The sequence below is a fragment of the Typopeltis vanoorti genome, chromosome 23, assembly GCF_054136105.1.
Source record: "Typopeltis vanoorti isolate ZY-2024b chromosome 23, IOZ_Tvanoo_1.0, whole genome shotgun sequence".
NCBI classification, from domain to species: Eukaryota; Metazoa; Arthropoda; class Arachnida; order Uropygi; family Thelyphonidae; genus Typopeltis; species Typopeltis vanoorti.
In genome coordinates, this window is record NC_143571.1 from 43,525,001 (window position 1) to 43,539,488 (window position 14,488).

At 37.2% G+C, this 14,488-nt stretch overlaps 1 protein-coding gene across 2 annotated transcripts in view; it reads right to left on the minus strand.

The window, feature by feature from the left end:
* LOC150093807 (glutamate-gated chloride channel-like) overlaps positions 1-14,488 on the minus strand; it is a 228,489-nt gene that overhangs the window by 25,268 nt on the left and 188,733 nt on the right. For both annotated transcript variants that reach the window (XM_090412550.1, XM_090412549.1), the window contains exons 4-5: positions 8,953-9,042; positions 3,087-3,166 (exon numbers count right to left, since the gene is read on the minus strand). In XM_090412550.1, coding sequence (XP_090268676.1) covers positions 3,087-3,166; positions 8,953-9,042 — 170 coding nt within the window. The remainder of the gene's footprint in view (positions 1-3,086; positions 3,167-8,952; positions 9,043-14,488) is intronic.

A 14,488-nucleotide genomic window follows, 5' to 3' on the forward strand; every position in this document is an offset into this window, starting at 1 on the left:
TGTCGGAGCTTCGAGGTCCTCGCTGCAGCGCTGTGATTTCATGCTCGCGCATAGCCATTTCCACTCCCTTCACTTCGTCTTAAACACAGGCCATACGCAGTCCAAGTAGCTCTAGCCAGTGAGCTTCAGACAGCCTTTTACAAGCGTGCGTGTTGCTTGGGAAATTAAGTTACAACCAACTTTTTATGACGATGTTATTGACCAGTTCATAAAGAAGAACCGTAGGGTAGAATTTGTATTCAGTTAAATTGAAAAAGATAGAATATCATTTGTAAAATAAATGCTGTATTTGTATGATTAAATGCACATACATTTCTAAATATATAGTTTTAAATGGTCAGTAATTCATTATTTCGCCAATCAGATTTCAATCACACCTCTCACTCCCTGAATGATAACAAGAGCAAGCGTGAATTTCAAGACCAGCATTCCCCCTGATATATATATATATATATATATATATATACACAAAAACTGAAGCTGAGTTCAGTATGCAATGTTCCGTAACAACGAAATATCTTTCTTTGAACCTCGAAAAACAAGAAAAGCTAATTAATCTTTAATTGAATACTGATTCGCTGATCTCATATGAAAGTTATAGGATTTTCCTTCCCTGACACTGATGTGGAACAAGTGCAGCTAGCTTGCCTGTAAATCCTAAATCACGCCCATTTCCAGTATTATATACAATACAAGCATTTAGCGTGCACTCCCTTGTCTTTATACCAGTTGTACTAGGTTATTTGACAAGGACGCACACAATTCGAGAAAAGCAGGATTTTTTGCAATAAACTATATTTGTCTTTGTTTCTGCTTCTCACTAGGCGAGAGAGAGAGAGAGAGAGAGAGAGAGAGAGAGAGAGAGAGAGAGAGAGAGAGAGAAATAATCAATAGATACGTTACTTTAGCAAAGACTGGAATTGTCAACACTGTATTAAAAATTACGACGAGTTGTATAAATCAATATAAAGTTTAAAAAACTTGGAAGATTTTATCTGTTTTTTCCCTTCTTTCTCCTAATCGAATCATGAGGAAGCAGATGATTCCAGCAGGTACTGGTACAAACCTGAACTTCAATTCTTAGTTCAGGTGAGCTGCCCCTGTTCTGACGTCATGAACGTTAAGTGGAACAACTTGAAAGCGTGGGATCGGTCAATAATTCTGTATTTATGTGCCGCTGTAGTTGATGCCGGTTGGGAATTTGCAACGCTCGCACAAATATAAGTGAGCTACAAATGAAAACGCCTTCATTGACCGCTGTAGAATATCGAATGTTCCCAACTGTAGATTTATTTTATTATTCATACGTAAAATCTACACTTCTGATAACTTTTATTCATTAGAAAATACTTTTGGATTATTCTAAATGTTTTCTATGGATTTAAAGTATTATGTTATGATATCATATTAATATAGCTAATATAAAGTATTATATTAGTTTTTTATCACATCCCATATTTTTATTTACTTATTTATTTAGAATTCATTAAGGTACTGACTGTGGGTATTAAATTAGCTGCTCCGAGCAAGCCAAAACACAGCTTTGTTTTTTTGACTTTAGAAAATGCTATATATATATATATATATAGTATAATATGGATATAATATAGATATAGTATAATATGCATGTGGGAGAAAATGAGTGACATTCAAATTCAAAGAACAGTTTGGTTTTCGACAACACTATAGTACTACCCAACAAATCCACAGAATTGTCGAATACATCACCACCAGCTACAACTGGCGCCAGTGCACAGGATCTGTTTTCCTAGACCTGAAAAAATCTGGCATTTTGGATTCCTGCACAAACTTATCTCAGCCGGTACCTCACTAAAAATGGTTCATCTAATCAATTCATATCTTCAGAATAGATCAATGCAAGTTAAAATCAACGGTTCTGCATCGTCCCAGCGCCATATCTTTGCTGGAGTGCCGCAGGGATCTCTACTGGCTCCATTGCTGTTTTCTGTATACATGTCAGACATCCCACACAATCCGATGACTTCCATTTTGGCCCTGCATGCGGGCGATACGGCAATACTAACCAGATCTCTCAGACCCCACTTCGTTACCAGAAAGCTTTAAGAAAACCTTCTAAAGCTGGAGGGTTGGTTCTCCAAGTGGAGATTGGAAGTCAACCCCCCCCCCCCTGAAAAGCTCAGCCGTTCTTTTCTCAAAAAGGCCAATGTCTCCTGCAGGAGATGTGTTACTATTCAATACTAAAATTCCTTGGCAGACAGAAACAAATTACCTGGATGTAATTCTCGACAAAAAGCTATCTTTTAACGAATACATCAAGTCTGCGTGCGCAAAAGCATCTAAAACCACAGCTGAGATCTATCCGCTAATTAATAGAAATAGCAAGCTCAGCAACAGAATCAAATTGCAACTATACCAGATGACGATTCGTCCTATAATCACCTATGCCTCTCTAGCCTGGGGCCACACCTCTATTACTAATTATCAAAATACAACGAGTATAGAACAAGTGCTTGAGGATGATTCTGAATGCCCAGTGGTATGTTAGAAACAACCAACTCCACAGAGACACAAATATTCCCTATATTCTCTCTTTTGTACAATCCTTAGCGTTCAAGTTTTTCCTAAAGACGTCCACACATCCCAACGATTTGGTTCAACAAGCTGCAGCATACGAGGCAACGGACATATTCAAATATAGAAGACCAAATGCTATATTAGCCTCCTATAACGATGCATAATCTCCATGCCCATTCAGGGCGAGCAAACTGTTCGTAAATTTTACCCTCATTGTAACCGCAACAGACGGCGGGGAATATGAAAAGCATCTTGCTTCACCCTTAAAGATATAAATGTCAATTGTCAATGAGTGAAATTCAATGTTTTGGATTCTTGTGCAACGACGAAAATATAAGGCGATGCGATGCTACAAAATGGGCTGAAACATTGGTTTAAAAAATGCTGCATGTAGAGAGAAAAACTAAATATTTTAGATCCTTTAGAATTATATAGACTGGTCACTGCAATTCGTCGAAATTTTATAAACGAGAACATTACTGAAATACACTAAGCACGTATAATGTTCTCACGAGATAAGAATCACTTGCCTGTGGGACGAACTCTGAAGTCATAGCCAGTACGATGTACTAGTTCATCAAGAATTTGCTTATCATTCAGCTTTTTGAATCTGAAAAGAAATATGCATGTGTTAATTAATAAGAAATAAATTAATAATTGAAGTTTGAAATAAGATTTAAAGCATATGCACATTTTTATCATTACCGTCATAGTTTTTTTTTTTACTTCTTGGTATTTTTTCATATTATTACTACAAATATTTGTAATTTTGCTTATTCATTATGGAAATAATTACATAAAAAATATTATATATATATATATAGGCGAGTCCTTTTAACCCTATCTAGCTTTCGGAGGCTGATTGGCTACTGGTGGAGTTTAATCTCCACCGGTAGCCAATCAGAAATAGCTGGCCCATGTCTATCATTAATTAAATACGGAACAGGTGAAGAGACGGGTAAACAAATGCTGCCATCTCTTGGTGTCTAACCCTAAGAGGATATGTTACTGTGTGAAATAATGTGGATTCTACGGTATGTATGTATATATATATATATGTGTGTGTGTGTTTTTAAATCATAATTTTACTGACTAGGAACACCGAGATTAGGTAAGATAAAAACTTTAATTAAAACACAACTGGTTTTATGACTTCTTCAGGTGTACAAATGATCACAAACTGGGAAAATAGCAAGATAAAACATGGACTTCTCCTATAAACAAGTTAGCAATAACAACAGTCAAACTGGAATCTTACTACTAATATCCATAAATACGCTGACGAACTAGAAAGACGCATTTTAGAATCCAAAGAAATGGTTCTTTATCCCTCACACATGAACAGCAATTTAAGTTATATCCTACCTGACTCACAGAGCGCAGTGATTCAATTCTGGCGTTCTCGAGTTAGTTCCCACTCATTAACACCTCAGGCTACATCTGCCATGCGGACGCCAGTTCAAATTTGACTGTTGTTATTCCTAACTTGTTTTATATGAGAAGTCCATGTTTTCTCTTGTTATTTTTTTTCCAGTTTGTAATAATTTGTACACCTGAAGAAGTCGGATGTACGAATTATCGCATTAATTTGTACACCCGATTTGTACAATTAAATTTCGGCATTCCGACGAAACTAGTTGTGTTTTAATTAAATTTTTTTTATCTTAGCTTATCTCGGTGTTCCTAGTCAGTAAAATTATGATTTCAAATGTCGACAATCCGAGTAAATACTAGTTACAATATATATAAAACATTTTATTTTTGATTCATCTTTGGCTCTTTTTAGTACATGATCTGAGATAATTAGCAAACAAGAACAAGACAAATTTTTCGCTGTTTAGTACATCGTGGGTCCTTCTCTTCCCTTTATTATAGCTTGACATCGGCGGGGTATTGACAAAATCAATTTTCTGATCGATGCAACTGTCAACTCATAGTTTCCTACACTTATAATGGCTTCTTAGAGCTCCCGATGTGGTTTTTGGATTATTCTTGTAAATCAGTCTCCATCTGGTACCTCAAATTCTCAGTTGGGTTGAGATCTGGGCTGTTTTCGTGGCCACGGTAGTCGCTGAGTCCAGTGTTCATTAAGCCACTTATTAACCTGCAACAAGAACTGAAGCTTTTTAAGTACTAAACTGAAGTTGTATGGTACATTTTAGGATTATAATAGCATTACTTATATATCACAAGGAGCAATTATCCTAAAAGATGCAATTCGCCGTTACGGTAGAGTGATCTCTGATAGTAGGCAGCAATTCTAAAATGTTCTGGTATATACATGTGCATTCACTGAACCTTTTTTGAAATGCAAGTGATTCAACATCATTGATACGACATGCAGTCCTAGATCATCTGACTGGCTGAGAATTTGACTGCTGGCACTAGACAGTCAGGGTTGAATTTTTCCCCCATCGTCTTCGAACTGTCTGTCTGCGGTATGCACCCTGCATGTTAAACTTTTTCTCTTCGGAACAATTACTTTTTTCAACTGATCCGGGATTTATTTGGCATTCTCTTTGCACCAATTTAACTGAGCCAATCTGATACTTTTGTTAACAAGGGTTTCATTTTTAGAGCGCCTTGCTATCAGTCCCGTTTCAGTTCTCTGAACGACTCACGGCGATTTTTAGGCAAAGCTGCCTTAGAACTGTATCTTCGCATGGTGTAGATAATGGCGTTCTTCCAGTCCTTCAGTTTCTTTCGGTTTCCTTCACTTTCGATAGTAGTCGTACCACACTACATTGACTACAGATCACCTTTTACCTATTGCACGAAAGGAATAGCCTTCTCTATTCAAAACTTGAATCACACTTTTTCTGCGAGGTGTTAATGGGACGTAACCATACCGATCTCAGCATAAAAATGCGACAACTGGCTTCTATTTATAGCATCAAAAATTCTGATGCAATAGTAGCAACTATTACATTATACAGAAACCCGTGGGAATGATAGATGATGCAATACAAAGAAACATCTAATGATAATCCAGTGAAAATGACGATTTAAGTACTAAACCTATACTTATGTAAGGTGATGCGGTTTGTCTGAACGTTCTAAGTCATGATTCATCATACAATCTAACATGATTAACAATGCAGTATGGAAATTAAGGTGTTATCGAAAATGTGTATGTCCTGCCTAAGCTTGGGCTTCCACTAATGCCACAAGGGATTTAGAAACAATCTGTGATTTATGAAATATTATTGCATTGTCAATGGTTAAAGTGATTAATTAAACTAATTAATTGAATATTCAAACATGCAGTATAATACCATTCTTGCGTAATGTAGTTACAGACATTACATAAGTCAAACAGTGTTTGGACTGCGGAGTTAAAACCCTAATTTGATTTATATCAGGGTATAAAGAAGGGGAATGAGCTTGCTACTACGGGTTGGGAATATCCTGAAGGGATATTCCCAACCGGCATGTATATGAATCGGTAGCATATAACTGTTCTTTATTTTGCAACGTTCTGCCTATTGATATGGAACTAAACTAATTCTTTCTATTCAACGTATCATTGTAATCAGCGCTTCTCTTCTGCATTGGCTACATCAGTAAACTGGAGGAACGTCTTAGGTTAGAGAAAGGGAAAACAACTGTCACATCTGTATGAAACTGGCTAACTCACCTTTAATTGAAAATCCTATCAGGGTTCCTCTCTCATCGACTGGATTCAAACCCAGGTATTTAAAACCGAAAGACAAATGGCTCGAATGATAAAAAGTTAACAGCCTGCTCATCTATGAAGCTATTCACTAAATTCTTATTATGAATGAGTGATGTTTGTTGTTTCTTATTCAAAGAAAGTTTGTGGTTTGATTATGATCCTGTTTTCATGCATGGTTATCTTGTTTGGATTATCACGCGGTAGCTTCCTGATAATCCAAGGAAGGGCTCGATTTTTCCTTTTTTCTTCAGTACGCCATACCAAATGAGTGATTATAATTCAGTTTTATTTAATCACAGTTGTCATTGGATACCACAACATAATAAGTCCTTATAAGGACTGGCTTAAAAGGGCGAAGCAAGAATGCTTTTCATCTTCCCCGTTATCTGTAGAGGACAGTGTAAGGATAAGGTGTTATTGAGCAATATAAAGCTCTGATCATGGCAGGAGGGTAAGAGCAATAGCCGCGCCTCAGAACTTCATTGGCTACAGCATTGCCATCCATTACCCTCCCAGGGTACCCATTTTAGTCGCCTCGTACGACATGCATGAGCTACATTGGGGAAATTCTTAAGTAAAGCTCTGTATAAAAATTAGAACGATCCCTAGACCACTCAATGGTGGCTGAAAGATCGTCCAACTCAGCGTTGGCTTCACTCAGTGACGCCCACCCCCCACTACCCGCGCAGAACCGCTCATATTCCAGGGAAAAGCGTCCACCGACGAGGCTCCTCATGGGCCACGCCGAGAACACCCTCCCCAGAAACTCAAAATGCTCTCCCAGGGAAACTCCCCCGAAATAAGCCCCCCCCTCACCGGGAGAAAAATTCCGGAAGAAATTTGAGAGAGCAAACTCTCGGAACTCAGCGTCCATTTAGTCGCCTCTTACGACATGCTTGGATTTGCATTGGCGCTTTTTTTAAAGTAAAGCGGACTCTAAAAATTAGGACAGTCCCTAGACTACTCCATAGTGGCCGAAAGACCGTCCAACTCAGCGTTGGCTCCACTCGGTGATGGGACGCCCCCCCCCCCCCCACCACCACCACCGAGCAGTACCGTTCATATTCCAGAGAAAAGCATCCATCAACAAAGTCCCTCACCGGGCCGTGCCAGAAAACACCCTCCACGGAGACTCGATTTACGCTCCCAGGCAAACCACCCGAAATCTAAGCCCTCCTCACCGGGAACGAAATTTCGGATGAAACCTGAGAGAGCAAAACTCTCAAAACTCTGCGTCCATTTAGTCGCCTCTTACGACACGCATGGATTTACGGTGGAGATTATTAAGTAAAGCCACCCTCTAAAAATTAGGACGAACCCTAGACCATTCCATAGTGGCCGAAAGACCGTCCAGCTCAGCGTTGGTTCTACTCGATGACGGGCTCACCCCACCACTGAGCACAACCGCTCATATTCCAGGGAAAAGCATCCACCGACAAAGCCCCTCACCAGGCAGTGCCAGAGGACATCCTCCCCGAAGACTCAAAATATGCACCCCCAAGCAAACCTCCAGAAATCCTAGCACACCTTACCGGGAGCGAAATTTCGGAAAAAAACCTGAGAGAGCAAAACTCTCGAAACTCTGCGTCCATTTAGTCGCCTCTTACGACACGCATGGATTTGCGGTGGAGCTATTCTCATTCTGGCCACCACACAGGAGGAAACACCCACAACATAATAATTCTATAGGTGGCAGTATATATACTGATACTAACGCAAAATTAAAAAGGTGTTATTAGGTTTAATATAGCATAATTTTCTTTTTAAAATAATTAACTTCAAATATTGTATTTATTTTAACTCTTCCATTATAACTACATATAATTAAATTATTATAAGATTTTTATCTCTTTTTCATACAGAAACACAAACATCTTTATGTAAAGCATTGTACTAATCACGATGCCCCTTAATATATCTTTGATGACTTATGAATAACGAAGTGAGAAAATTTATTATTCATTTTTCAGAACCACACCTTTCGCTTATTTATTCATGAGAAATTAATTTGTATTATTAGAGGTAACATCTCTGAACATCATATAGTTAGAAACAGGCGGCATTTTTATTGAGGGGATTTAATATACCTTATTATTTGTGATTGCGGATAAATAGGGCTATTGTTTTGAGACAATTTTTAGATAATTCTTGAAAGCAACTAATACCTTACTCCCCAATTATGTTACTTCTAACTGGCTAACTCTACCAGTGTTGAATGAGATTAGCTAGTCGGTTCCACCCATATGAAGTTTGCACAGATTTTCTGTTATGGTGGATTTTTCATCTATTCCTCTCCTAATCTTCACCTATTGTATGCATTGATTGAATATAAAGCAAGCTGTTGAACAATTTTGTGGAGCCTGCGCAAAATCTACAGCATCGCTGAAGTAGATGTTATAAAATCTATTAAAGATAATTATCTTTAATATATTTTATAATATAATATTTTAAAGATATATCTGTATTCCTTGCAATATACATTATTGCTTTAATACAACAATATATCTAGACATTATAGCCCAAGTTTAAAATTAAACAATGAAAATATTGCAAGAAAACTATGCCTTACCATTGTTTCCTTTCATCTTCATCCAATAGAGTCATCTATTTACTAACAGTTAACTACCATTGGAAACACTGCTAATATTATTAACATATAATATAATTTGTAATAGTTCCCTTAAAATGAAAAGAAGATCCAATCTGGTTTAAATACTAACTTATCTTCCGTTTCCACGACTTCATATCCGAAAGCAACTTGTAACATCACCAAAGCGACGAAACAGCCGTACCTCCACATCACCAAATAGCTGAAAAACAGAAAAAAAAAATAATATTAACCACACATGTGGTGCCATATTAAACATAAATGTCTGAAAGATAAACAGTATATAAGATTCAATTTTTCCGTTTTTTAGTATTAAATAAAATATGCCAGTGGCTAATATCTGAGTTATTACATCGATCGCGTTCTCTCGCGATACGATAAAAAAAAAAAAAAAGAAGAAGACAAGTTGTGCATATTTTCAAGACATCTGGCTGCCGTTTATATTGATGTTGACAGTGCCGAGATAATTCTTGACATGTGAAACGAAGATGCGAAAGAATTGGCCTCCTTCTAGGCGGTTATTAGAAAAGCAATATTTGGACTTCTCCAGAAACGTTTGTAGAAAGAGAATCACAAAGTGAATACGACAAGCTTACAAAGGCCAAATATCCTCGAACGGAAGATAGGCGACAAATAAATGGCAAAGGATAACCGTCATGGTGTCACTTCTATATGAGATCATTGTCAGCTTTCGACAACTGCAAGAAGACTACAAGGCTGGTCAAGAGAGCCCTTACTTATCAAGATTTGACGTCTGGGTGTTGAGGCGACAGTTCTAATTCAATGTTTTCTTGAGTGGATTTCGTGATAACAATCGTCTAATGGACTACTATATGCTTATAGAAAGAGCTCTGTATTCTTTCTCTGTCTGTTCTTTTTCATTCCGATGAATTGCTACAAAGGAATATTTACAGTGTTTTAGGAGGGAAAAAACAGTCATGCGTAAACGAAATCTTTTACAGACGGATGGACATTTTCTTTCATGGTTGCACAGCATTTTGCACTTTAGAATTAAAAATTAAAAAACAGTAGTAATGCTTGGAAAGATAGCTGAATAACGGTATGCTGGCTGTTTGAAGAAATCGTCATCAAACAGTATCAAAAGGTGAAAGCATTTTGAAGCTTGCTACATGAAAAGTTGATAACTAGAACTGGATTGATTTGAGAGCAAAGAGAAATAACATTTCTTATTCCACTTCCATGAAGGCGAGATTGGATATTTTTTTGTATTTGTGGCGTTATTGGTCAGGTTATAATCCAGGAAACCGTTTGTGTTATCTTGAAAATCAAATTTGAGAGGAGTGTTTTCATTGTGATATTTCATTGGTGAGATTTTTGCTAAAGTTATTTTCCTCCTTTTGTTTGTATTTTATGTTTACTGTCGGATATAAGAAGTCTAGTATAGAGATATTACCACCACGTTAATGTTCAATAAAGAAGTGATTGCAAAGAACCCATAGTGGGCGATCCAGTGTACGATGTTTTACAGCCAGGTTGACATTTACATTTATATACAACGTTATGCCATAATAATATGAGCTGTTGTGGTAATGTTTTGAAAACTTCTGTAGTTTATTTCTAGTGGTGAATACGAGTTTGTAATTTGAATGTTTGATAGCTTTGTAGATGTTATCGAATATATGGAAATTGTAAGGCTCTATATGTAACCGATATTTAGTTTTGGGAAGTTGGGATAAGATTTTCAGCAGATTGGATAGCGTAGTTTTAAGGATATTGTCGAAAAAAACGGAAAATCTTTGAGATGTGATGTTTGTTATTTTTTTAAAAAATGTTTAGTTGAAGACAGTGATTGATGATGAGTATTTGTAAACATGAATAAATTTTGTTAATATAAATGATTGTTTAATATGATAAGAGTGGTAAGAAGAAAAATGGAAAAATGAAAGCAATGGTCATGCGAAAAGTGATATACGTTGGAACCTCCGTAGCTCAATTGATTTATACAAGCCCTGTGGTTGGGAAGACCCGGGTCTAATTCCATCTATGACACAGAGAACCTTTATCATCGTTTTCAATCAAATGGTGAGTAAGCCGGTCTCGTAAGGAAGTAGAGGAATTTTTCGTCCCTCAAAACAGGCAAACTGACCACAAGAACACACGCAATATGCAGACACACTACATGAATAAGGATTAAGCACCCTATTCCGAAAGATTTGGTTTCGAATACCTGCACAGTGAGATGCAGGTCTGGGCGTAAGCGTAAATCAGAAAGGGTGTTAATATGGAAATCGAAAGAAGAGAAAATCTGAAGGGCAATATTTCATCGTTCATATACTTCTTATAAATGATCACGACTTAATGGAACGTACAAAATCATTACCTTCAGATATTCTCGCACTTAATGCAATAATCTCAGCCAATTTCTTTAAATACAATTTTATATATATATATATAGCTATTTTATTGTAATATTTTTTTATTCTGTAAACACTTAGCCTACGTCTGGATAACTAATGATGGCTCCATTCATGTTAAATAAACTTTACTGTATCTTTGTTTTATATGAAGATTTCACTTCAACGGATGCAACTGCTGCAGAAGGTTTGCTCTTCTACAATACATTGCGTATTTAAATACTTACTTTTTTTTTATCTTGTTGTTATTAGGATTTTTGGTACGTGCACAGACCAGACATCATCGTTTCCACGTATTAGCAGATATACCTTGACAAGTGTTGGCTAGGATACGTCTGTATGATGCTATTAACCCTGATAATAGGTCGTAGATGTTCTACAATGTAACAGCTCTTTAAATTTATCTTCAGATTGATCTCTGTTCTAATATCGTCAATTGTTTCTTGATTCTTTCTTAAAATGGTTTACACCAACAGAAAATATTTCCAAGGACTGGAAAATAAAGTTCCGTATGCCTTTTATGTGTCATTCCATAATTTTCTTTAGTCATTTCTGAAAACCAAATTTAGCACAAGTATGCAGATGGACATCCAATAGAATAACAATTTGCATCCACTGTGGCGGATGAGTTGCATTCGAAATTTTATAGTAAATGCAGAAAATAGTATAATACAGCAGGTGTGTCAGTTTGAAGCCGTAGTTATAAATCGCGTTCACTAATCAGACTATTTTACATATTTTATTTATTATACTAGTTAAAATGTGATCTTTCTCCATTTGACTCATTGATGGCACTAGGGATTTGGTCAGCAACAAGTCACCTTTTCATTATATAAAGAATAATATCATAATTATCATCTAATATTACACTTTAATTTTAATTCTTAAAGACGATTCATTATCTAATATTTTGAGAAGCTGATTCCCAACGCTATTTTTCATAACGTTTGAAATAACTTAAAAATATCCCTGTAACAAATATTTTAACTTTCGAATCTCTGAGAATTCGTTACATGAAAAATACTTGAGATAAGAATCTAAAAACGATCTCACACCGTTTCAAAATCTCTATTAACTAAAATTAATATGGTAGATAGGAATGTTTTTAAGGTTTTCTTTTAATGTTTTCAGTCGTGTGATACCGTCGGATTTGGACGACATATTGGGCATCAGAGAGCTTGTCATCATTGCCGGTGACTTAAACGCCAAGCATCCCTCCTGGAACAGTCGAACTACCAATAGAAATGGTCACATACTTGCTAACTATACAGGATCCAACAACTCGGTTGTGACAGGTCCCACTGAACTTACCCATTATAATACGTATGGCACTGCTGATGTCTTGGACATAGTCATACAGCAGAATGTGAGACTCCAGTACAGTTTAATGACACTAAATCATCTTTCATCGGATCACAATCCAATACTGCTACAGTTGGAAAACCAAGAAAAACTGTCTCCCCACCCCGACACACACGCACTCATTCATATCCTGGGAAAGGTACCAAAGTACTCTCGAAACATGTTGGTCCCGTTCTGTTTATAAAATCCAAAGAAGAAATTGAAACAGCTGTTAAAGACCTGATCCAACAAATTAACACAGCCTTTACAGCAGTCACTACTTCCACAACTGCCCTCAGGCCCAACCACTTGCCAGAAGACATCATGAACCTGACCAAGGAGAAAAACAAGGCTAGAAAACGGTTTCACAATACCCGCGCACCACAAGACAAACGAATCCTGAATAGACTCAATTCTGCAGTCAGAGATGCCCTTAAAGCATATAGAAGTCACGTTTGGAAGAACGATTGACTTCTGTGTCTCCTGACAATCACTCCATTGAGAATCTAATCAGAAAGATCAAAAACAAAAACAAATCTCTTCCCCCTCTCCAAACAGATCTAGGCCTCATCCACATTGATGCAGATAAAGCCGAAGCAATAGCAGGGGTTTACAAGCAATGTAAACCCTCATATGAATATCTAGACTTCAGTCACATCTACAATATCCATCGACATGTCAGATGTTCATTACAATCGTCTGTAAATTCATCCAATCAAATTGCACCCACATTACCAGCAGAAATATATGATATAATCAAGAAATTAAAAAACAAAAAGGCTCTTGGACCTGACTGCATCACCAACAAGGTGTTAAAGCTGCTGCCTCACATAGCTATTGTACATTTGACCAACATAATTAATTCCATTCTCCGTTTCAAACATTTCCCCTTCTGTTGGAAGTTGACGGATATAATTCCAATCCATCAGACCAGAAAAGACCCGTACCTGCCTCAAAATTATCGGCCAATCAGCCTCATCTCAAATTTGGATAAAATTGCAGAGAAAGGTATTCTTACCAGACTCCAAGCCTCCGTACACAAATTAAACATTCTTCCTGAAGAGCAGTTTGGGTTCCGTCAATTCTATAGTACCACACAACAGATACATAGACTAGTCAAATACATCTCAATTGGATACAATGGCATCAATGCACTGGGGCTGGTTTTCTTGACATAGCCAGTGCAATTGATAAAATTTGGCATTTCGGATTGCTGCATAAATTGATCTCAACTGGAATATCATTGGAAATGGTTCATCTAATTAAATCATACCTTTTTTGACAGGCGTATGGAAATCAAGATCAACGGTGCGGATTCGGCACAGAAACGTATCTTGGTTGGAGTCCTACGAGGATCCTTACTAGCACTGATTCTGTTTTCCATATACATGTGTGATATCCCGCACAATCCATTGTCATCTATCATGGCCCTCTACGCGCATGATACAGCAATATTAGCCAGATCTCTACAACCGCATCTTGCCATCAAAACAAACTACAATAAAACCTACTGCTGATTGAAAAATGGTTCTCCAAATGGAGACTGCAGGTGAGTCCCCAGAAAAACATAGCCATGCTATTCAACAGAAGTCCGATACTTCCTAAAGGGGAACATCTTCCTATTTAACACAAAAATCCCGTGGCAAACAGACGTCAAATACCTTGGTGTACTACTGGACAGAAGGCTAACTTACAGCTGCCATATCAAGGCTCTCTGTGTAAAGGCATCAAAAGCGATTGCTCAACTGTATCCTCTAATCAACAGGAACAGTAGAGTAAACACCAGATTCAAACGACTTTTCTACAAACTGATGGTTCGTACTATACTCACTTACGCTTCTCCGGCTTGGAGCTATATCGCTGATACTAATATTCTCAAGTTACAACGAGTGCAAAATAAATGTCTACGAATGATCCTGAACGCCCCATGGT